Source organism: Rhinolophus ferrumequinum (assembly GCF_004115265.2).
Source record: "Rhinolophus ferrumequinum isolate MPI-CBG mRhiFer1 chromosome 15 unlocalized genomic scaffold, mRhiFer1_v1.p scaffold_54_arrow_ctg1_1, whole genome shotgun sequence".
Classification (NCBI taxonomy): domain Eukaryota; kingdom Metazoa; phylum Chordata; class Mammalia; order Chiroptera; family Rhinolophidae; genus Rhinolophus; species Rhinolophus ferrumequinum.
Window position 1 is genome coordinate 11,325 of NW_022680357.1, and position 24,587 is coordinate 35,911.

A 24,587-nucleotide genomic window follows, 5' to 3' on the forward strand; every position below is an offset into this window, starting at 1 on the left:
CCCCTCTCTTCCGCCTCCTCCCCCCACCCGCACTCCGGTTCAAGCCGTCGTTTCTCAGTCTAGTTGTGCAGGACGCAGCTCCCTGGCCCAGGCGGCTGTTATGAGAATTATGTCTGGAAGAATGATGTACATACCTCAATAAAAAACAGCTTATTGCTAAAGTATGCGAACCATTCTCTGAGCTTTCAGTGAATCGTAGTCTTCTTGCTGGGGGAGGGTCAGCCTCCATGCTCCTGGCTGTGACTGATCGGGGGCGGGGGTGGCTGCTGAAGGCCAGGGTGGCCGTGGCGATTCCTTGGGATGAGACGCTGAGACAATCCCGGGCGACACCTGCCCCTCCGTCGACCCCCCCTCACGACGACGTCTCTGAAGCGTGCAATGCTGTGCGACAGCGCGTTACCCACGGCACAGCTTTCCGAAGTCGAGCCAGCCCGCCAGACCCCGCCGCTGCTCCATCAGCTCGGTTGATGTGATGTTCTCAATCCTTTGTTGTCATTTCAACAACCTTCACAGCATCTTCGCCAGGAGCAGGTTCCATCTCAACAACGGAATCTCTCTTTGCTCATCCGGAAGAAGCAGCTGCTCCTCCATCCAAGTTCTCTCATGACATGGCAGCAGTTCAGTCACCTAGAGACCCCCTTCCAGTTCTACTTCTGCTGTTTCTACCACGTCTGCAGTGACTTCGTCCAGTGAAGTTGTGAACCCGTCAAAGTCACCCACGAGCGTTGGAATCAGCTTCTTCAAAACTCCTGTAATGCTGATATTCTGACCTCTTCTCGTGCATCACAGATGTCCTTAATGGCACCTACAATGGTGAGTCCTTTCCAGAAGATGGTCAATCAACTTTGCCCAGATCCATCATGGGAGTCACTGTCTACAGCAGCTATAGCCTCAGGGAATGTTATTTCTAAAGTGATAAGACTTGAAAATAGAAATGCCTCCTTGGCCCATGGGCTGCAGGACGACGCTGTGTTAGCGGGTGTGACACAACACTCGCCTCGTTGTGGGCCTCCCCAGAGCTCGTGGGTGACCAGGTGCATCATGACTGAGCAGTCATAGTTGGAAAGGAATCTTTCCTCTGAGCAGAGGGTCTTAACAGTGGGCTTAAAATAGTCAGTAACCACTGTTGTAAACAGCTGTGTCATCCAGGCCTTCTTGTTCTATTTACAGGGCACGGGCAGAGTCGATTTAGATCATTCCTAAGGGCCCTGGGACTCTCAGAACAGTCAGTGAGCACCGGCGTCAACCTAACGTCACCCGCCGCGTGAGCCCCGAGCAGGAGAGTCGGCCTGTCCTCTGAAGCTTGGAACCCCAGCACGGACTCTCCTCTCCAGCTGTGAAAGTCCCAGACGGCACCTTCTTCCAATATAGGGCTGTGTGTCTGCACTGGAAACCTATGGTTTAGTGCAACCACCTTCATGAATCCTCTCACTTGGCCTTCTGGATGGCGTGGTGCTTCATCTCGCACGTTGATGTCATGGACTCGGCCTCTCTCCTTAAGCCTGATGAACCAACATCTGCCAGCTGCAGACTTTTCTTCTGCAGCTTCCTCACCTCAGCCTTCATGGAACTGAAAAGCGTTCGGGCTTTGCTGTGGAATAGGCTTTGACTAAGGGAACGTGGTGGCTGGTTGGAGCTTCTACCCAGACCATTAACACTTCCCCACGTCAGCATCAGTCTGCTTTACTTTCTCATCATCCGTGAGTTCACTGCAGTAGCACAGTTAATTTCCTTCAAGAACCTTTCCTTGGCACTCACAATGTGGCTAACTATTTGGGGCAAGAGGCCTGGCTTTTGTCTACTCTCGACCTTTGATGTGCCTTCCTCACCAAGCTTAATCGTTTCTAGCTTTTGGTTTAAAGTGAGAGACCTGTGGCTCTCCTTTTCACTTGAACACTGGGAGGCCATTGTAGGGTTATTCGCTGGCCTCGTTTCAACATTGCTGTGTCCCAGGGAGTAGAGTGGGAGGCCGGCAGGAAGGCTGAAATGGGCCATGGCTCATGGCTGGCGCAGTCAGAGCACACAGCGTCTGTTCACTCAGGGTGCCGTCCGCTCTGGGGGCTGTTCTTGGTGCCCAAAAACAGTTAAATACAAACATCAAAGATCATGATCACAGATCACTTTAACAGATGTCAGCATAATGAAAGCGTTTGAAATATTGTGTGAATTACCAAAATGTGACACACAGGCATGAAGTGAGCAAACGCTGTTGGAAAAATGATGCGACAGACTGACTGGAGGCAGGGATCCCACAGACCTTCAGTTTGTAAAAAAAAAAAGAAAAAGAAAAAGAAAACGCAATATCTGCACAGCACAGTTAAGTGACATGAAACAAAATGAGGTTGCCTGTGTTTTATGTGGGTCCAGCTAAAATTCCAGGTTTCTTGGAACTGCAGAAAATTATTTTACAGTTGACATGGGAAAATAAACATGTGATAGAATTCTCAAAAGTAATGAAAAATAAAATAATCTTAACAGGGGGACTCACCTACCAGAAATTAAAGTGTAGCTAAACAAAGCCCTGTCATTAGAACAGCACTGCGCGCGGCTGCGGGGAAGGCAACACGGAGACACCAACAGTTACATATTGTGATAAAATTGCCTTAGCTGCTATCTCAGCGAATGCAAAAATAAATTCAAGATAGCTTCAAATCAAAATGCAAAGAAAGCAAATATAAATTATGAAATTAGCAGACAATATGGAGGACGTTTGTATAAACTCGGAGTAAGGAAGATTTCTTGAAGAAAAACAGTTAATAAGAGAATACAGCTAATTTTCAGATAAAACTACTCTAGCAAGATTGCAACTTACCTTCGTGCAGATGAAGGCAGGTTATCTGATTGCTGTGGGGATAATGAAAATACAGAAAACAAAGACAAGTTATTGACACTGAGCTTATCTTACACAAAATCCAAGGCAATGTTTAGTCGATTTTGATTCCCCTGGGTCCTGGGCAAGGACCTCACTGCGGGGACAGCACCCTCCTCCCAGCCCTCGTGACATGTGTACCTACCCTGTTTTTCCCTTCTCTTTCCTAAAACACCAGGAACGGGAACACTGGTTCATAGGGTAAATGTGTATTTCAGTTTTTAAGAAGCTGCCTCACCTCCCGAGTGGTGGAACTCACAGTTCCACTAGGCATGTGGGAGACTGCCAGTTTCCCCCCAGGTTCACTGACAACTGCTATGAGTATTGTCGGTCTTTTTGATTGTAGCCACTCTGATGGTGTATAGTGGTACCTTCTGCTGTTCACCTGACCCCCTAATGTTGAGTGAGGCCAGCCACCTTTCCACAAGCTCATTTGTCACCCACAGATCCACGTTGGTATACAGTATGTACAAATCTTTCACCCATTTAAAAAACTGGGTCCTTCTTCTCATAATTGAGTGTTGGAAGTTCTTTATCTATTCTGAATAGATGTGCGAATACTGTATTTCTGTGTGTGGCTCCTATTTTCGTGTTCTTCATGGTGACCTTGGAGGAGCAAGTGTTTTGACCACTGATTGATAAGGGGCAGCTGCAGAAAGGGGCGGCCTAAGGGAGTCAGGCCTGCTGGCGTGGTCCTCTGAGAGGGAATGCAGAAAGGAGGCAGGACACACGTGCACGCCACACACACACATACACACACACACACACAGGCACTGCCTCACACATGCACACTCACACACAAACATCACCCATGCACAAACCCCACACACACACACCGACACATTACACCATCACCCAAACTCACTCGCGCTCACATACATTTCCCAGACACACTTACACACGATAGGCACTCATCACACATACACATGAAACATCACCCCAAAACAACACACCCACACGCTCACACACACATCACCTATATTGCACTCACACACAGGCACGCTTACAGGACCATGGCCACAGGTGACCTTGGGCCTTGTCCCAGCCCTCCTCACGGGGACTTTCATACCTTTCCTGTAGGCAGGTTTGAACTCAGCACTGAGGCTTTTGATGCCTGTTCGGAGTCTCTTTTTACATAACTAAGAGTGGTTAGGCCGTTGCACACTACAAAGGAGAAAGGAACAAAAGTCAGGACTGCCATCAGCTGTGCACAGTACCCACTCAACAGTGGGCAGCTCTGGGCCCAGTCCCAGACCCCAGGGCCCCACCCCACGGCGCCAGGGACTGGTCCCTAACCCAGAACCCATGGAGCTGCTGGACAGCCTCTCCAGAGCCCATCTGGCCTGTGGGCAGCGGCCACAGCTCCTTCCCTGTTGCAGGAGCGGCTGCCCTGCCTGCCTCAGAGCCCACAAAGTGAACGTGCACCTACAGCGAGTGCCAGCTGGGACACTGGCTCCAGCATATGGCAAGTCACCAGAGGTTCTCAAAAGAAAGGCTGAGTTCTGTTTGCCAATAAAAAAGCAGTATCAGTGAAAAGGGGTTCTGTGCCTGTTTAACCAGTGTGCTACATGAGGGGCCATCTTTCCATTTGTCTCCCTGGAAACCACCAGGCACACAGCAGCTGGTTTACAATCGTGTCTGCAAAGTGAGGCCCCCCACAAGCCTACTTGCAGCTTGCCCAGGTGGGGGCTCGAGGAGCAGAAGCCCACCCCTTCCCTTGCGGTCTGTACCCACTTTTGTTTCTGTTGTGCTTGGCCTGCTTCTCTTTCTGATTAACTCCACCTGGCTCTTACTGCATCCTTCCACATTCCCTCTGACCTGGGTCAGAGTTGGAAGCCATACACTCACACGTGTTTATATTCCAGTGGGAATAGCCATTCCTTTGCATGGGTTTACACAAATGCCACGCACAGCAGCTTGTGAGCAGGCCCTGCGTGACTCCGAGCACCCGGCCACTCTGTTTCATGTGAAACGTTGACATGTGATATAACGAGGAAGTAGAGGACAGACAGCACAGAACTTTAGACCTGACAGGTGAGGAACCTGGAGCCCACAGTGCAGCGTGCGGTAAAAGGACGTCCGCCCGTGTTGCCTCCAACATCACCCAGTGGGCACACACCAGCTCGGGCAGTCTGCGGGACCCTGCTCTCCCTCAACACCATCCAAGATGCTCTCTCTTCCTTTGGCCACGAAGGTGGCTTTTCTTCACACCTGTGCTGCGGGCACTCTCCGCATTCGCACGTCTTCCCTGCAGAACTGGCTTGATGGACCATGGGGTCCAGGGGCTCGATGGACCATGCCACGTGCCACCAACCACCCCAAGTGCACATGAGAAAGCCACCGGTCCTCCTGCAGCATGTCTGCCTAGTGGACACTCTGTCACTAGGACACTAGTGGACACTAGTGGACACTCAGTGTCTTCATGGTTAGGATTTCCAGTTCGTACTTTCTCAGTCACCCTGTTCTCTTCCCATGGTGCCCTAGTCCTACCTCATAGATTCCATTTCTCCCTGAACGTGTTAACCTACAGCTTTTCCATCTCTTGTGTTTTCCCCAAGTCTCAGGATAGAACTTGCCCAGCTGCCTCTCATGGTGCTCATTTGTCCTTTCGCCTTGGAGCTGGTTGCTGGCAGAGGCCAGTGGGGTGGGGAAGGGCCACCTGACTCGGGACACCTGTGAACACAAGACTGGCCAATGGGGGGGATACGTACGCAGGTAGATATGGAAAAAGAGCAGGTATGTGATCACCACCAGGCAGAGGCTGGCCAACAGCAGCACAAACATCTCGATGCTCACGACCACTAGGGTCTTCGTCCTCACGGGGAAAAAAGGCAGGAACAGCAGCCATGTGCCCTGACTGCTGATGGCTGTGGAGACAGGGGAGACACACCTGCATCCAGCATCTGCGTACACAGCAGCACCTGTCCCTCAGGTGAGCACCATGGGCCAAAGCCTGGTAGTGGGGTAGACAATACCAGCCGAAGTGAGCACCTACCTGCCCAGGTGAGCCCATCCTCCTTACCCAGGTGTGTGCCCTGCCTTACCTAAGTGCCCTTGCAGCCCCTCCTGTCTCCAGTGGGCATTGTGACTCCACTTTATGGGTCTTGAAAGTGAGGCTGGGAGAGGGGAACTACATCCAGGACACAGAGCCTGACCTCTCTGCCTCATCCCACCACCACCCTGTCCTGCAGGCCACGTCCTCGCCAGGCACTTCTTTCTGCACCAGCCACTCTCAAGACGGCTACAGCCAGCACCTTGCGGCATTTCTAGGATACGGTCCGCTGTGATGCTCCCAGCCACACGGCTTCCAAAAGTAAGTAGGAGAAAATCTCGAAGGCTGTGTGGGTGGGGCAGCGGAGGTCTCTGCTCCACAGAAGTCAGGAAAAGGGCTTGAGCCCAGGTACTTTTGTGGTGCCCAAATGGGAGTGTTATGCACGGCAGTATTGTGTGGCTACAGACAGAGTCTGATGCCCCAGGGGTGGCAGTGCCGTGTGGTGGAGTTGGATTGTACCCACCAATGAGAGCAAAGCATCCCGGGGAACTGGAGGTTCAGAAGCCCTGTGGAATCTTCCGGAACAGTGAGCCCAGGAAGTGGCCTCCACCCCCAGTCGAGGAATTCACCTGGAGCCCATCAATTGCACTATGGCTCCAGGACCAGCAAGTCCCGAGAGACCAGCCTCACCTCACCCTGCTCACATGCTGCCCAGCACCTCCCGCCCTCTCCTGCTCTCCTCAGAGCCAGCAAAGTGAGGGGCCCAGTCAACAGGACAATTGACCAGTGACAAAGGACAAGGGAGATGCACAAAGACCATGCCCTAGGCACCTGGTGTGCTGAGGCCTCGCTCACCAGGTGCAAGCCACATTGCCATTCCATCTGTGGGGCCGAGTGTAGAACCAGCGGCCACCAGTGTGGACTGAGGCACTACGGGGCCCTCCACATGCAGCTCACAGAGCTCGTCCTGCAAGGAACATTCCCAGGCTGCTGGGCACCAAGGCTGCCCCTGTGACTGAGGCCGCCTGTGGGGCGTGTCAGGGAGGGTGGCGGGCGGAGGCCTGGGGTGGCGCTTCCTGCTGAGCAGGGCCTGGTCTCACTGAGCCCCGCCATTCACTTTTGCGGCACCCCAGGCCGCAGCACCCCAGGCCCGTCCCCAGACAGCTCTGCCTCATGCCCCACACTGATCCCATCCAGGACCAAATGCGAGGGCCAGGGTGCGGACCCCACTTTCTGAGGCCTGACACTCCCTGGGGGCTCAGGAAGCTGCTGGTCTGACATGTGGACTCCAGTCCCTCTGGCCCAGGAGAGTACCAGCCTCCCTCCCCCAAACAGGCTGACCGCTCTGGAAGGAGGGCTTTGACCTGGAAGACAGCTGGGGGTGTGGCCAAGACACACAGAAACCCGAGGGGAAGCAAACCCGGGGAGCAGCACGTACCTCCATAGTGGGGGTCCTCGCGGAGCGCCTCTGGATTGATGAAATGCTGGATTAAGATGTACATCACAATGGCAATGATCCCGAGCAGACCTGTGAAGGCGGAGGCTATGGAGACAAAGAACCACCTGTGGGAGAAACAGGGCTCAGAGTGACCGATGACAGCACTGCTGGCAGCACCCGGCGCCCGACATCCCCACGGCAGGTCGACCCAGCACACCCTTACTGCTGCTCGGGTCACATGGTGAAGCTCAGGTTAAACCACAAACACATGCTAGCTTTTCAATTTAAACAATTTTATTACCAATTATCCCTGCAGTTGACTAGCTCTTACTAAGCTGATAAGAAAAATTCCAGAGCAGAGTGATTCACCAGCACCATCGTTAAGTTGCAAACTACCCTTCGTCATGGATACATTTCCGATTAACTCGAGAAAATAAAGTGTTCACAGAAGTACCCAAAGCCATTTATCATGCATCCCAGGGCCTCACAGCCCCTTCTGCAATTGTCTAACTCCTGACCCAGTTTCTTGTAAACAGGAATCACTCAGGTGAGATATCCCTTCAGAGCATTGTTGAAAATATATTAAGTGTAGAGATATCCCAGATCCCTGTTCTAAGCGTTAAAAGTATACTAGCACTCAGAGAAAACCTCCGTAAATACATTCTATTATGTTCTAATGAGTTTTTGCTTCCCCATTTTTGATAATATCTTCAATTTCTTCTGAGACCCTTCCTTTGTAGTCGTTTGGTTCTACTGCACTTCACTACTTTTGAGACGCCAGCACAAAACCATTCTCTTTTGCACTGATGCAAGTGACCTTTTTATACTGGGGAGAAGGGGGAGCACTCATAATTTTTCATCTGATAACTTCGATAGGTTATTTCTTCTCTTTCTTGAGTATAAACAGTAATTTCTATTGGGACATATGTTCCACTATTGACCCTTTCTTGCTTATCCAGAGAACTTAAATTGCTTTTGTTCATTTTCCATACTACTCCCCATCCTTCATCGCCAAGACTGAAAAATGGTGGTTATACCAGCACTAAGTAGCTGCATGCAGGGGAGGGGCCATGCCAGCATGCAGACTGGGGTTCCGCCCTGCCCCTGACCTCTTGGGGCCCCTCTTCTATAAGGGCAGAGACAGGACAAGCGTTCCCAGATCCCTTCCAGTCATACAATTCTGATTGGATTTTTCTAATTATGGCACGTTTGGATTTCCTTCTGCTCAAAGCAGTGAAGCTTCTTTCCATGCAGGCACAACTGGGGCATTTCCCACGCAGTGCCCCTCACTTGGTGGCTGGGAGAGCACTTGGCACCTTTGCTGCCCATTTGTGGGTGAGCCACGGAGCCCGCTCCACCATACATCTGACCATAGCTGGCAGGCCACGCAACCTGCCAGCAAAGGCTTCCCGTTTCCAAGTGCGGTGTGGATGACTGGGGAGGCACTTGTGTCTTTCCTGGTGACACACAGCTCTTTACAGCCAGCAGAGCTGACTGACAGCCTGGTGAACCATAGGCCCTACACCCTGAGCTGAGCAAGTGTCCAGCCTCCCGTTCATGGCTGGACACTTGCTCCTGGCACAGCCCCTGGGCTACATCCTCTGTGCTTTGGCCTGAGGCCTCTGGAGGGCAGAAGGCAGAGGGACCCAGGCCAGCGGGGTAAGGACTCGTCAGCCCAGCCTGTGCCCTACGGACAGGGGCCAATCGTAATGGGGGTCTCCAGCCATTTACTTTGTGAGGACGGACTTGACATGGCCTGTCCAGGGACGGCCCCACCCAAACACGTCTCAGGACCAGACCAGGACACCTGACGGACCGCAAGTGCGGCTGTGCTGGGGGATGGGACACAGCTCTCACCCACGAGGCCCTTCCCCCACCCCCTCACCAGTAATTCCTGCTCCCCACGCAGTTGTTCATCCACTTGCAGTGATGGTCGAAGCCAGCCACACATTTGTTGCACATACGACAATGTTTCGCTTTCATGCTTCTGGAAGGAAAAATTGGGGAGTGGCAGCCTGTCAGCAACCAGTGCAGGAGAGGGACTGGGTCAGAGCACCCATCTGCCTGTAGGGGAACCAAAGGGCAGCAGCAGCCCCTGTCAGAGTCAGAGAGGACCTGCGCCCGAGCGGTGGCGTGCCTTCCCTCAGCCTCGCCTGCCACGTGGGGCCAGGGTTTGACGGAGGCCTGGAGGCCGGGCTCGGATCCCACCATGACCACTGGGCCTCCCTCCCACTGAGGTCCCCAGGACCTCTAGAGACCCCAGGTCCTATCGCCCTGTGATCCAGTGGGGCAGGGGCTCATCTGGGAAACCCCAGGAAGACCGTGCTCTGGCCCCTAAGCCCGGGGTGGGGAGGACTGTGTGTGTCTGAGGCCACAGCACCAAACACATGCAGGCCTGAGGCAGCCACTCCTCCTCCGAGCCCAGCCCCCGCCTCTGTGGGGGACAGCATCTGACCACCCGCAGCACTCACACAATGGCATCACACAGGCTACAGTATTGATCCTGGATGACATGGGCCTGGCGGGCGCGGTCGAAGGAAGGCCGAGGTGCTCCGTAGATTTTACAACGGACGCTGGCTTCGGCCGGGTCGATTGTCATTGCAGTGACGTAAGCAATGTAATGTAAGACAAACCCTCCGCTGGTCACCTGAGGGTGGTGTGTCAAGGAAACAACCCTCAGCCTGGTCAGCACGGCGCCACGTGTCCGGACCCTGGTGTCCGGCCAGGAGATGTGGGCCCACCTGTTGGCAGGACCCAGAACTGCCTCTCTCATTTCCCATTCTTTGTTCCAGAAAGCCAAAGCGGGGGCTATTGGAGGGAAACTCTCACCCTGGAGCCAGGGCCCCACGAGGTGAACTGTTGTTCACCTGAGAGTGTGGCTCCCACTTGTCTCACTAAGGCAGTGGGAAGGCCTGTGCAAGCAGGTGGCACCAGGCCACATGCTGAAGTTTGTCCTTGGGTGAGAGCAGGGGGTCTGCACAGGGGTTACCAATGCATGGGTGGCATTCTGAGCTTATGTTCAAGAAAGAAAGAGCAGGCAGAGGGGAGGGAGGACTCACACACCCGGCCAATGAGCTTTGGGGTAAGTGGGCTGTCTCCCCACAGGCTGCTACTCCCTCTAGAGCTTCATGGTGGAATTAAATCCTCACATGCTTCCTTTGCACCTTGAATACAAGTCAGCCACGGTGTGAAGCCATCTGGGCGCTGCGACCCTGTGTGGATGAGGGCCCGTCACAGACATCCACAGTGCAAGAAGCCTGAGTGGGGGCTGCTGCTGGCCAAGGCGGCTCATCCCTCCCTCATCCTCTGGCCTCCAGCCACTGGGTGCAGACTCAGGGCCCTACGTGCCCAGTGTGAGCGTGGAGGCTGCAGGGCCCAGGGCTGGGGGGGAGCTGAGATGACCCTGATGAGGGCGGGTGAGAGTCAAAAGCCAAGAGGGTCAGACAAAACCAGGGGAGGACCTCCACGTGGGGTAGGGGAGCCGGCTGGCAACTAGCCAGGCCCTGGGGGGCCTCTGAGGGGGACAGGACTGATAAGACCCCTCTGGGGCCACGTGAGGGGCCAAGTGACACGCAGACCCTTCCCTTGGCCACGGGAACCTGCAGGGCTGGGTGGGGGTCAGGCTCGAGCTGAAGTCAGCGTCAGCCATGAGAACTACATGGCTGACGGCTGCACTGCTCTGCTGCTGAGCAGAGGCCAGGCCCCTGGACACCTGGATAGGGTGTGGGGTGGAGGGGGGAGGTGCTCAGTGGCTGGGCCAGGCCTCACAGTCACAGCCAGTGACACTAACATGGACCTGGCAGGCTGGTCCCCCTGCACCTGCTCCCTGAAGCCTGAGGTTCAGGCCAGATGCACGCAGCACTGTTTGTGTGGTCACTGGGGCAACAGGAGTACATGCTGACCAGCAGGCAGGACACAGGCGGTGACAGCCCAGGACAATGAGAAGTAGCACGGGGCCCAGGTGTGGCCCTTTTCTATGCAGTCCTAAAAAAGAATGGCCCTTGTCAGAAAATGGTGGGCTAGGTGGCCAGGGGGACAGCTGGGGGGAGTGGATGGATAGGATGGGGAGTAGCCAGGGACAGGTGGGTGGGCAGGAGGGATCAGGGTAGACAGGGGATACCTAAAACTTGTGATTCATACTTGGAGATTGTAATCATTGAAGCCTAATGTTCTCTCCTGCCTGTTCTGGGCCCAGCTCCTGGACAATTAACAATACCTGAATGACTGGTAGAATGGCCACAGGCTCTATAGAGCTAACGGATTTATTAAAATCTATTTTTCGTCATTCAGGGGCCTTGAGGATACAGATGATGCCCCAGCAAGATTGCCAGTCCCAACCAAAGAAGCCAACACGGTCTTCTAGGTGGATCTCGAGACCCCTTCCTCTCATCTAAGATCAGACAGGACAGGAGTTCCATGAATCCCCAATAGGTAGGGACAGCTCTACGCCCCTGTCCAGCAGGAAGCAGATACAGAAGAAAAGAACCTTTGTCCCTCAACTTCCCGTAGAGATTTTATGGGGATCATGTCTCTCAAGGGGAAACGAGAGGCAGTTAGAGACAAGCATCGGGTCTCTGCATTTCTGCAGCCACAGAATGCGACCACCCAAAAGACCTCCCCTCTCTGCCCAAAATTTGCCCTTTTCATTGTAATTATCTACCCCTACCAGGAACAAATGTCCACTAAGCACCCAACTAGATTAAACCAGCCACTCACACCTCTGCAGTAAAGCAAAAGCCACCACAACCTAAGTTTCACCTGGGCCTCATTATACCATCATTATCATGCATATGCCCGGAAGTTCATTAATATCAGTATAACAGACTGAATTCTGGGAGGGAACATGCATCGTCTAAAAAGATGAGGTAATCGCCTCTTGTCAATCACAGGTGTCAATCAAGTGGTCCCACACCCAGAAAGGAACAGCCCATTCTAGAGAAAAAGGATAAAAACTACAAGTCCTTGCCAATCCGAGCCCTTTGAGCCTTTTGAGCCTTGCTTTTGCTCAGGGGCCCGCTCCAAACCCTTTGGAGTGTACTTTTTCTTTTAACAATGAGCCCTTGAGCCATTTCTGCTGCTCGGGTCTGCTCCTATTTCTTTGGAGTGTACTATCTCTTCTAAGAAACTACTCCTCTTTCACCACTTTATTTCTGTGTCTCGTTCAATTCTTTGCTCAAGAACCTGGACAAAGCGCGGAGAAGAGCCCACTCTCCAGTAACACCACCACTTAGGACAAGCGGGAGGGGCAGCACAGAGTGGGCGCTGAGTCCCTGGGGGTGGGGACGACCAGGGCAGGTGTGAGCAGGGAGTGAGGTGAGCCCGCCCTCGTCACTGCGCTGCACAGTGCGACCCCTGGACAAAGACACGGGGCCAAAGAGAAATGAGATGATGGGTTATAAGCCAGCACATGAGCGAGACCCACAGTTAGGGGCTGAACTGGGTCCCAAAGGACATTGAAGTCCTAACCCTCAGGACCTGCGAATGCGACCTTATTTCTCGGATGATAGGTTACAATGAAGTCCTTAAGGTGGGTCCTAATCCATGTGACTGGTGCCCTTGTAAGAGGAGATTACATGCACAGGGGAACAAGTACAGAAGGACAGAGAGGAGGCGGCCGTCTACAAGCCCAGGGACACCTGCAGCCACAAGGCTGGGAAAGAGGCCTGGGAGGGATCCTGTCCTAGAGCAATCAGAGGGAGCACAGCCCTACCCCCACCTTCACAGTGGACTTCTGGCCCCAGAACTGAGAGAGAATACATGTCTTTGATTAAGCCACCCTGTCTATGGCACCTACTAGGGCAGCAACCCAGGGAAACTCACGCAGCACAGCCCATGCTGCCGCCAAGGGGCTGCTGGCCTGGCCGCCACCTGCAAACAGGCTGACGTCACAAGAGGAGCAAACAAGAGACACGGATCCCACGCTGCCCACACGCACCCCCTGAGCTGTAAAGGCAGACGTCTCCGGGGTGCCCCACAGAGCACGGCCACCCGGAGGACCTCAGATGTGAAACCCCACAGCGAGCCATGTGAAGGCTGACCTGGAAAGCTCTGTGTGGGGACAAGGCTCCACAGCACACACCTGACAGGGGCTGGGCTGTACGTGCTGATGTCTTTCCTTATTAAACTCACTTTTCCTCATTGGACAACACACACTGACCCCTGTACATCCTTGGGAAAGCTGCGGTGGGTCAGGTCTCCACCTCCCCCAGTCCCTCGGCTCCCTGCCCCCACCCCAGGACCCTGGCCGCCCCCCTCCCCGCCAGGCGCAGTCTCCCTACACCAAGGGCAGGTGAGCGGCGGACACTGCTGTGTGAGCATCTGCACATTTAGCCAGGACCCCAAGCCAGCGAGTCGCACAGAGAACAGGTGTGTGGGGGTTCAGGCTCCGTGACAATCGGGGTGCACGGGGTGAGGAGTAGGGAGCAGGACAGGACACCTGCGGGTGAGTCACTGTGGAGGACAGAACACAGAGGAGTGTGACAGCAGGCACAGGAGCCCCTCTGCCCAAGGAGAACTCCCGTGGCCCCGCCGCACCCTAGACCACAGGCAGGTGCTGCCCTCGTAAAAGGATACAGCGTAGGTGACGTACTGCCACTCACAGGGCAGCATGGGGATGAAGACACAGAACATGGCCAACACAAAGGTCAGGAAGATGGCCCAAACCACCACCTGGAAGGGATCGAAGGGCTTCGACCAGCCGTTCACTCTGGACCAACGAGGTGGCGCCACGTCCGTCACGATGCGGGGCACGGTGTCGGGGACGATTGGCCTGGGGCCCCTGCAGCAGCAGCCCATCTGCAAGAGAGAGGAGGGGAGCACGGCAGACCGTGGGCCTTCTGCCACAGCCCAGCATGGCTGGGAGACCCCAGAGGCAGGAACCCACCACCCAGCATCGCCCGGGGCCTGCTGTTGATGGCAGAGTTGGCAGGGCGGGGCCGGAGTGGGCAGAGGGTCCTCCATGGGGGACCAAAGCCAGTCCTGTAGAGCCTATCCAAGCCACAGTCACCATGCAGCTATGGAAAATGGAAGGGGCACCCACTCAGCAGGACCCAGGGGAGGGCAGGGGACAGTCTGCAGCGAGTGCACGGACTGTCTGAAGACCCATCAGTGCGGGAGGAAAACCCACATGAGCATGAGGCCCTCGGGAAACTGAGGCTATGGAGGGAAAGCAGAGCCAGCTGCTGTGACCCGGTGATGTGTGTACTTGACTGAAATCCGCCCTCAGAATTCTTCCTGAAAGTTCCCCTCAAGCACAGAACCAGAGACCACATTTCCAGAGAGTTCTGTGTTAGTCCTCCCGGGACAGGGAAGACCTGCCGACATCCAGGCATCCTGGTGTCACCCAGGTACAGCGGCTGGGAGGGACCGTGGCCCCTTCTGTCCAGTCAGGTGGGTGGAGCCAACGGGAAAGGAAAGAACATGGCGTTGGGGAGACTGTGGAACAGTGAGGGTGTGGGGGAGGGGTGGACGATGTCTCACAGCTGCTACAGGGGGACTTCTGGAAAACTCTGCCACATTATGCACTGTGCAGAGCCCTTCATGTCCCTTCAGAATAAAATGTGCAGAAAACGTAGTTGATAAAACTGTTTCTTTGGGAAGAGACTTTTGTTGGAAAATATTCAAAGACTATTTCTTATGAGCTGCAAATTCCCTTGGTAATTTTCCTAAGAGGTTTTGGCTGCTATCCACCCTGATACTCTGGGTGTGAGACCACGTGGACATGAGGCCACAGTGGCCCCAAGCTTCCTTAGGTTACATGAGAATCTCAGGGAGACCTGCGACAATATCACATTGATAGAACAAGACCAGGGTGCCGTGCAGTGGCGGGTGAAGAGAACACAGAAAGGTAGTATTTGTATAAAAACATGATTCCCACATCAAAACCACATGCAGCTATAAAGCCAACCACAGAAAAGACATGGCCGAAAGTCCAAGTCCCCGAGTCGGGAAGGCAACGTCAAGGAATTATCATAGATCTGGGAACAGAGAGGTGAAGAAGTCATAATTATGAGAGAAAATTGAAGTGTCATGGAGAATAGAAGCTGGAGACATATGTTGTTTGTTAGGATTTTGCACAAGAGACAATGGAGAGGATGTAAGAGAAGAAACAGAGAAAAAAGGTGAAGAAAATGTGTCTGTACTTCAAGGAGACTCAAGACTTTAGACCTAAAGTTGGCTTCAAGAGCCAGACAGAAAAAGAAAAAAAAAGAAAGAAATAACATTACCTATACTATCTGGACACCTAAAAGTGGTAACTGGCTTCAGATTTTGTAGAATTTAAAACAGAGCAACTCTTCCAGTTCAGAGAGTACTTTGAACCAGAATAGACACAGCCAAACTCTCAGTAAAGTGACCCGGTGCTGTGTGTCCCAGCGACAGAAGGCACAGGCCAGGCCAGGTGCCACCCCCACCCACAGCCAGCAACAGCAGCTGACCAGCAGGCTCAGCCCCTCACCCCCCTGGTCAGGCCCCAGCAGTGAGGGCCAAGGAAAAGGCTGCTCTTCCCCGCCACACCCGGCGCACGGCTTGGACATTGCTGCTGCACGGGAACACACGTCACACCACACATACGTACCGCTCACACGCACTAAACCCACATCATATACTTACCATGTACACATATATGCCACCCACGAAAACTACTTACACCACTCACACACCTCACCCCTCGTACGCCAAACATACCACACTACACACACTACACGCACACACACACTATACACACAAACCAAACACAGAAACCACTCACACACAAACTACACACCACTCACACACACCACACATCTCTCTCTTTCTCTCTCTCTCTTTCTCTCTCTCCCTCTCTCAGATTTCTGGACTCACTTCTCACTTCTGACCTCTTTCATGTGGTTTCCTTGCTCGACCCACCTCTGCCCCTCCCCCGGCTCTCACCTTTGTGCCCCTCTCCTACTGTTACTTCCTCTCCATGTCCTCCCAGACAGCCCCACCAAGTCTGAGTTGGGCCCTTTCATTTATTCCTTCCATAGATGTTTTACTTAATCCCGATTGTTTCTAAGGACTGGGAACATTTATGATGTCTTTGTAGGGCAGACTTCTAGATTGGGCTCAGGAAATTAGCCCTGTTTGGGGATTGATGGTGCCTGGGTCCCCTTTCTGCCCCATTTCAGCTCCTGCCTCTTATTTTTCATTGTCCCTCAGTTTTATAGGCTGAGTTTCGGTCCACGATGCATCGGAGCTGGAATGACCCCACAAGGTGATCCTCACCCCCACGTCCTCAGACCTCCAGCACAACCATGGCCGACATTCATGGAGCGTCGCCAAGCCGGCCCATGGTTACGGAGGGAGGCAGAAGGGGTGGTTTAACCAATGTGTGGGTGACCACCCTGCCAGGACCTCCTGCCTCTCCTTATCTGCGGGTGTAGAAACAGCCCCTTCTCACACTGTGCCTGTCCTCACCAGGGGCAAGGCATCCTGGCACATCAGCACGCAGGCTGGGGACGCTGTCCTGGGGGTGTCCTGGGCACCCCCGTCAGCGTCTTTATGATACCATAACCTCTGTGCCTACATTTCTGAACCCCATCATGGGACACAGATCCCTGAGCTTCTGAGTCATTATTCTGTCTGCTCTGTGTCTTGTTGGGTCCTGGTGCCTTCATGGACCTCCAGAGGGTAAAGTTGCTAGTCCCCTGGTGAGAAAAGGAAGAAGTAAAGCACCTACCTCCCTCGCAGCCAGAACCAACTATTCACAACTATCACAAGTGTCCCAGATGAACAGGAAAGCATACAGCTTCTTGCTCAGCCCAGGTTAAAGTGAGGAACACCGCCCAAGGAGAACCTCACAATCTCCCTAGTTGACACGCCCAAGGTACCTCATAAAGCCAGGTCCCCGCCCCCTGGATATGCCCCATTGCCAGGTGTGGGGGAGGGGAGGGAGGGTGAGGACAGACCCTCGGACACCCCCCCTTCCAGGTGTAAGGGAGGACAGGTGCAGGTCCTGGGGAGACCCTGTGGACAAAGTACGGGGCCCTCAGACCGGGCAGGCTGGTAGGCAGTGTCACCATTTGCCACCTGTGCTTGATTCCTTTTACGTGGTTCTCAGTTTCCACTAGAACACTTCCTATCACAGCCCCTCAGTGACAAAGCAGTCGGCTCATGCCGCCCCCTGACCTGCTTCAACAGCTCCTGGTGCCCGAGGACTCGATCCTAACTTTCCTCATCACACATGATCCGTCAGCTGCTTTTGCTCCAGGAGCCCAGACTCGCACACTCTGTCACACTCTGTCTAGGGCGTGGGCACCTCTGGGTCAGACCCAGGGACCATGACACAGACTCAGCCACCTGAGCTCGGTGGCCCTGTGGGCTGCCCCCTTGGTCACCACAAAAGGGCCACAGCAGAAGGAGAAGAGGCAAGGAGTGAGGGACACGTGAACACCATGTTCCGAGTGGGAGGGGGTCACGTGCCAGGGAAGCTTTTCTCCCAAAGACAGCCAGCCAGAAGGGTCCTTCCCTCCTGCCCTGCTTCTTGCCTCAGTGTCTCACTCGTTAAGCTCCAGAAATTTCCGGTTATTGTCTGTGGGGTCCAAGGACTCCTATTGGAAGGCCCCCAAATGCAGGCCAATCACCAATCCCTTCCTTAGTGGGGCTGGGAGGGTGAACGGAGCAAATCCCTTTTCCGTCAGCAGAGGTGGTTTCCTATGGGCTCCACCGGCCCCTGGCACCATGAAACTTCCTAGGGAAGCCACTGGAGCTGGGGTAGTCTGGGCAATGGAGGGTTGGCTGTGCTTCTTCAAAATGTGCTGTGTGGGGCCCTACTGCCAGGCGCCTGTGGTGGCCAGTGGACCGCTGGGCCCAGATGTACAGAGGAACAAGACAAAGAGAAATGAGCAGGTCACTGGGCCCGCCAGGACCATTTGACAGGAAGGGGCTCTTCACGAATTAGAGCTCGTGTCACGTGACACGTGGACATGACAGCCTCTCAGGAGAGCCAGGGACCTCTCCGCTGGGCAGGGACCCAGGCTCACAGGGCTGGTGCTGAGACCTGACGTCTGGGCATGGTCAGTTCAGTCCGCCCAGCCGCCTGGCCTCGCCCTCACCTGGGCTTCCATTTCGTCAAACTGAAGCAGTACCACCCTAAGGGGCCTCGGGAAGCAAAGCATCATTGGGATAACAGGGATGCTTATCCAGGAAACTGGGGCTGACCACAGGCTAGTGGGAGGAGACAGGCCCAGGAGGCTCACCTGGGATCATCAGCCTCACAGGTCCCAGGACATGACGGGGGCTGGGGGCCGAGTCATCAGGTCACTGGGGGGTGAGTGGCTGCCTCCCAGGGTCCCTGGACACCAGTACGGCCCGCGGGCAGGCCTGAGCTGGCACTAACAGAGCTGCACTGACCTCCACCCAGAAACCACATCCAAATGAGGTAAGAGTCCAAAGACACCCACAGCTGACCAGACAGCCACCAGGACTGCCAGGCACCGCTGTCCATGGTGCTGCCCAGGGCAACCCCTTGTTATTGTGCTCCCACCAGGTGCCAGGCCAACATGCTACCAAAGAGACTTAAGGCAGACAGTCAGTCTGCCCGACTGGGCCTTAGAGCCTTGAGGATCCAGCCAACAGCACATGGAGGCAGAGGTTGTGGGAGACATCTGAGCTGTGATCCCTAGTAACTAAAAACCAGGGTACTGCACCCCTCGGAGAGGGCAGTCCGTCTACGGCACCTTCACTTTCAATAGGACGTGACTCTGAGAAAGACCATGGCTGATGGACGGCAATGTCGCAGCTCATGTGCATGGCGATGCATCGCTCCAGCTCGTGGTCAGTGTGGTCTTCACAGTTCTTGAAAGTGCTTCCCGGTAACTGAAGATGAACGCCGTTTGTCTCCTGCACAGAACATGCTTCTCCAGATACATGTGTGCAGCCCATGGATGGTGCTGGGTGGCCACTCAGCCATCACTCTGGAAGCTGGTGACCTCAACACCAGGGTATCTCCTGAGTGACACTGAAGGAGGCCACCAGATGGGGGTGGGAGGTCACACTATCCCAGGGCACCCCAAGTCTGCAGGCGGTGGTCTCCAGACCCAGAGCCAAGGCAACCTCAGCTGCTCACGCCTTTGAGAAATGGCCTTCCTCAGGGATGTCTTTGCTTCAAGGGAATAACTTTAGAAGCTGCAAAAATCAGGGTCTGCTCACTGTATAAACATTAGGAAATACTGTGTTTTCCCGAAAATAAGACCTACCTGGATAATGAGCTCCAATGCGTCTTTCGGAACAAAAATTAATATAAGACCCAGTCATCCCGCTCATCAGAGTATACTCCTGTTTATCAGGATCATTTGGGTGAGCTTCTCAAAAAAATCCTACAAAGAACATTGACAGACACTGCCTTGAGAAGCAAATGGGAGGACTGGGCACCTCAGCAGGAGAGAGAGAGAGAGAAGGGAGACAGGGAGGCAGTGCTACCCACAGAAATCAAAGCCTTAATACAGGGTGAGGAGAGGCCTTTGTCCACTCCACATCTTACAGTGTATCTGCCTTCACTAATAAACTTCTTATTGTCCTATACCTGCACAAAACTCCCTCTCGACTGAATTCTTTCCCTCGAGAAGAGCCAAGGAACTCATCACAACCCGGTAGCACCTGCATCAAAAGCCACAGAATAAAAACCATGGCTCCCAGGCAGCCAGGCGGCAGGGGAATAACTGGGTATTTCAGCGCCATGGCCTGCCTCCTGGGCTGGTACCACCTACACACAGAAACAAGAAGACCCACTGTGGGGACAGAGCCCCAAAAAACAGTTTCCAGGCTCTCGGCCTCACATAGAAAGGTGCTGGCTCAGGTAGTAAATGGCCATGTCTGTGATCAAATGGCCATCAGCTGTGGCTAGTTGGCCGTCAGCTGTAACCAGTGAGCCATTGGCCATGAATATAACTGCCGTGGCTAGGCTAGCAAAGAAAAAAAGGGGGAGCTAGCAAGAAGATGGTGGCTGAGTCTGCAAGCGGCACAGTGAGGGTTGAGAACTGTGTTGCTCCTGGTTCCTGTGTCTCCAACCCAGCCGCCAGCGAGACTATAGTGGTATGACTCCCCTACCTATGGCTCCATGGGTGTTCCTTTTTGGCCTCACCATATCCTGCGTTCTTATGTGGGGAGTGGGACCAGAGACCCTGCCGGATGCCCTGCATGACACTTGGCGTAGTCCGCAGGATCCCCTGCATGACACATGGCGCAGCGAGCAGGGTACGGTGTCCGCCAAAGCTCCCCGAAGGACAGTGGAGCAGTTTGTGCATATGAACACTCAGTTGCAGGAAGACCAGGAGGAGCAGCTGCCTGAGAGCTGGAACCCCGTGGAGGGTTGGAAAGATGTGGACGGTTCCCCAACCAGCAGAGGCCGGAGAAAGCGAAGTTTGTTGCAGCCCTGTGGGCTGGGAAGTGCTTGCTGAGGCAGCCCGGATGCAGGACTTGTAGTCCCAGGAGGAATGGCTTGCTGAGTCCTCCGTGGGAGCTGAGGGTGAGGTCAAGGTCATCCCTCACCCCCAGGACAGCCCTAGCGAATGACTATGGACTATGGGGAATTGCCTTCCATCCCTAATTTAATGGACCACTTGACTGTTTGGGAACATACCACCATGTAATGGAACTGGCAGATATTTGCTTTTGTGTCTTGACCGGCCGCAATCGAGAATATGTAAGCACCTTGACTGTGAGCCGCTATTGTTCCAGCACGGTACCCTGAGAGGCCCAGAGAGAGTGGCAGTGCCCTGAAAGCCCTGGCTGAGCCCAGGAAGTCTGGCTGTGTCCAGAGAGAGTGGCAGTGCCCTGAGAGCCCTGGCTGTGTCCAGGAAGTCTGGCTGTGTCCAGAGAGAGTGGCAGTGCCCGGAGAGCCCTGGCTGAGTCCAGGAAGTCTGGCTGAGCCCAGAGAGAGTGGCAGTGCCCTGAGAGCCCTGGCTGAGTCCAGGAAGTCTGGCTGTGTCCAGAGAGAGTGGCAGTGCCCTGAGAGCCCTGGCTGAGTCCAGGAAGTCTGGCTGTGTCCAGAGAGAGTGGCAGTGCCCTGAGAGCCCTGGCTGTGTCCAGAGAGAGTGGCAGTGCCCTGAGAGCCCTGGCTGAGTCCAGGAGGTCTGGCTATACCCAGAGAGAGTGGCAGTGCCCTGAGAGGCCCTTGTGTGCCCGGGGAGACTAGTGGTACCCTAAGAAGTCCAGGAAGTCTGGCTGTGCCCAGAAGTACTGGTGGTGCCCTGAGAAACCCTGGCTGTGCCCGGGGAGACTAGCGGTACCCTAAGAAGTCCAGGAAGTCTGGCTGTGCCCAGAAGTACTGGTGGTGCCCTGAGAAACCCTGGCTGTGCCCGGGGAGACTAGTGGTACCCTAAGAAGTCCAGGAAGTCTGGCTGTGCCCAGAAGTACTGGTGGTGCCCTGAGAAAGCCTGGCTGTGACCAGAGAGCTTGGCTGTGTCCAGGAAATAGCATTCACCTCCAGGCTCCTTGCACAGGGCCCCTCGCGGAAGACACTTGTCGCGTAGATTGTGAGGCGAGACCCTGTAGGGGTGGAGTGTGGGGACAGAGCCCCAAAAAACAGTTTCCAGGCTCTCGGCCTTACATAGAAAGGTGCTGGCTCAGGTAGTAAATGGCCATGTCTGTGATCAAATGGCCATCAGCTGTGGCTAGTTGGCCGTCAGCTGTAACCAGTGAGCCATTGGCCATGAATATAACTGCCGTGGCTAGGCTAGCAAAGAAAAAAAGGGGGAGCTAGCAAGAAGATGGTGGCTGAGTCTGCAAGCGGCACAGTGAGGGTTGAGAACTGTGTTGCTCCTGGTTCCTGTGTCTCCAACCCAGCCGCCAGCGAGACTATAGTGGTATGACTCCCCTACCTATGGCTCCGTGGGTGTTCCTTTTTGGCCTCACCATATCCTGCGTTCTTATGTGGGGAGTGGGACCAGAGACCCTGCCGGATACCCCGCGTGACACATGGCGAAGTCGGCAGGATCCCCTACACTACACCCACTGTCAGCACGTGCCCCCCACATACACATCACACAAACTAAAATGCACCAGGTCGCACACTCAACAGACACTGGAACAGGAGTGAACAGAAACCTACAGATACACATGTGCACAAGACTCACAGTGGCCCATTCATGTGTCACTGGTGCACACGTACCCAGCCACGACTACACAGCGACATTCCAAAACACTTGTGCACACAGTCCGAGAGGTATACACACACCTGGAGGTAAGATAAGACCTGTACCTGCAGGCCTAAAGGAGACACACATGGGTCAGGCCTTCGGGGCCCCGGGCTCCCCCTCCATAAATCCCCCCCTCCTGCCCATCAGAATAACTTGCCTTCCAGCCAGCCCCCTGAGTAGATGCCCAGTCTTCCCTAAGCAGAGGCAGTCCTCAGTGCAGGCCTTGCCCTCCAAGGGGACACTAGGTAACTGGCTTCTGAGGCCCAGGCAAGGGCCACAGACAGAAAGGAGCAGGAGAAGTGCATACTCACCAGCTTCTGCAGTTGCTGAGCACAAAGGAGGAGGCTTCACTCACGCCGGCCAAGTCTCCAAATTAGAGGCAGGTCCCAAGCAGGGTGTCATGCGGGGTCTCTGGTCCCGCTCCCCACATAAGAATGCAGGATATGGTGAGGCCAAAAAGGAACACCCACGGAGCCATAGATAGGGGAGTCATACCACTATATTCTCGCTGGCCGCTGGGTTGGAGACACAGGAAGCAGGAGCCACATGATCCCAATCTGCAGGTCCGCTTCTCTGCCAGCCAACCAACCAAGCAACCAACCAACGCCGACAGGGCAGTTATATCAGTGGCTAATTGGCTAACTGGTTACAGCTGATGGCCAACCAGTCACAGCGGATGGCCATCTATTACCCGAGCCAGCACCTTTCCACCTGAGACCAAGAGCCTGGAAACTACTCTCGGGGACTCTGTCCCCACACAGGGGCTCCACAGGAGATTCACTCTGCCATGCCACCATGGCCCCTGGCACCTTGACTCTGGCATTGGTCCTCACCATAGACCGTGTCTAGGTCTCCACCATAGACCATGACATTGTAGAAAAAGCTGCCACCAGAGTCCTCCTCCCTGACTCTTGGGAAGCCTGGGGTCCGCGCCAGGGAGGCTCTGAGGGACCAAACCCCCGCCTGGGCTGTCGCCGCCAACACCAGGAGGGACGCCAAGAGGCCCTGGGTGTCAGTGCACACCGACGCCGCCAGGGTGCGCTTTGCTCCGTGCCCCGGGGACTCGCCTGCAAGGAAAAGGGTGTTAGAGACACGGAAACGTAGGAGCCCCCAGCTCCTCCCACTGCCCCGGGGTCCGCATGCCCCCAGCCCCGCCCCCACTGCAAAAGGAAGGGCATTCCGCCAGGCAGCCCCCAGGAGCTAGCCGGCACCTCCCTGGCCTTCTCCCTACCCAGGAGGGGCGTTAACAGCCACCACTCCAGAGCCCCGCAGCCGGGCTGGTCCCTCTGGGACCCCGCAAGCCGAGCGCTCTGCTCTTGCCCCGTTTCGCGGTGGAGCTCCGCGGGCTCTTCACAGTTCCCCAGAGGACAGGCGCGTCAGAGCGACCCCGGCCCGTGAACCTACCATCCTTGGCAGGACGTGGGCCACTCCGGAAACATTCCTGGTTGGCGCTCTACACCTGCGCCTCTACCCTTCAGTGGCCCCTGGGGCCACGAGGACTCAGCTCCACCTTATACGGGCAGCTTGTCCTTCGTTTCCAGCTCACGCTGAGCCCGCTGTCCTTTCCCGTCCCTGGAGGGGTGGAGAAGGGTCCCTCGGAACTTTGGGGATCCCCTCATGGGCGCCCTAACCAATCCTCAGGGCCCCAGGCTGTGTGCTGAGCACCGCTCCAGCGTCCCCGCACGCCCGCCCGGGCGCTGCCTCACCGTGGCTCCCCCGCTGGCTTTGCGGGGTCCGCCGCGGGGCCCTCCCGACCCTCCGGCTTCAGGCTCCGCACGCGTCCGGGGAGCCGCGAAGGCTCCGAAGCTCCCCACGGCCCGAGGCGCCTGGGTGCGCGACAGCCCCCACCACGAAGGTGGCCAACTTGGCCGCGAGCGGAGTTTGGCCAAGTACGGCCGGACGCCTCCTGGGAAGGGGCGGAGGGGCGCGCGGGGTGGGGCACAGCCGGCCTGGGTCGTGGGCGTGGGGTCAGCCCCCACCTACGCGGGCGGCGCGGGCGGCAGCCGGACCGCTGCGCAGAGGAGGCGGCGATCGGCTTCCGACCGCGGGTCCCAGGCAGCCCGACAGCAGCCCGGGCCCCGCACTCGCAGCCGGCGTGAAAGTTCCCCGCGCGCTCGCTGCCAACATCCACCG

The 24,587-nt window shown here is 55.3% G+C and overlaps 1 protein-coding gene across 4 annotated transcripts; it reads right to left on the reverse strand.

Moving 5' to 3' along the window:
- Nucleotides 1–478: 478 nt before the first annotated feature.
- Nucleotides 479–24,284, reverse strand: LOC117019822 (probable palmitoyltransferase ZDHHC11B). Of its 4 annotated transcripts, XM_033102009.1 has the most exons (12): nucleotides 23,859–24,284; nucleotides 23,288–23,521; nucleotides 22,766–22,969; nucleotides 13,873–14,094; nucleotides 9,771–9,946; nucleotides 9,185–9,286; nucleotides 7,300–7,424; nucleotides 5,581–5,736; nucleotides 3,939–4,033; nucleotides 2,813–2,844; nucleotides 2,172–2,257; nucleotides 1,450–2,066 (listed from the first exon to the last, which is right to left on the reverse strand). In XM_033102009.1, exons 4-12 carry the CDS (start codon nucleotides 14,092–14,094, stop codon nucleotides 2,038–2,040), a joined length of 1,023 nt encoding a protein of 340 aa, XP_032957900.1. In that variant the 5' UTR covers nucleotides 22,766–22,969; nucleotides 23,288–23,521; nucleotides 23,859–24,284; the 3' UTR covers nucleotides 1,450–2,037. The 4 variants fall into 4 exon arrangements, with proteins under 4 accessions (XP_032957897.1, XP_032957900.1, XP_032957901.1 ...); XM_033102006.1 differs by lacking the exon at nucleotides 2,172–2,257 and having other exon boundaries at nucleotides 479–1,591; XM_033102010.1 differs by lacking the exon at nucleotides 2,172–2,257 and having other exon boundaries at nucleotides 1,450–2,061.
- Nucleotides 24,285–24,587: the final 303 nt, after the last annotated feature.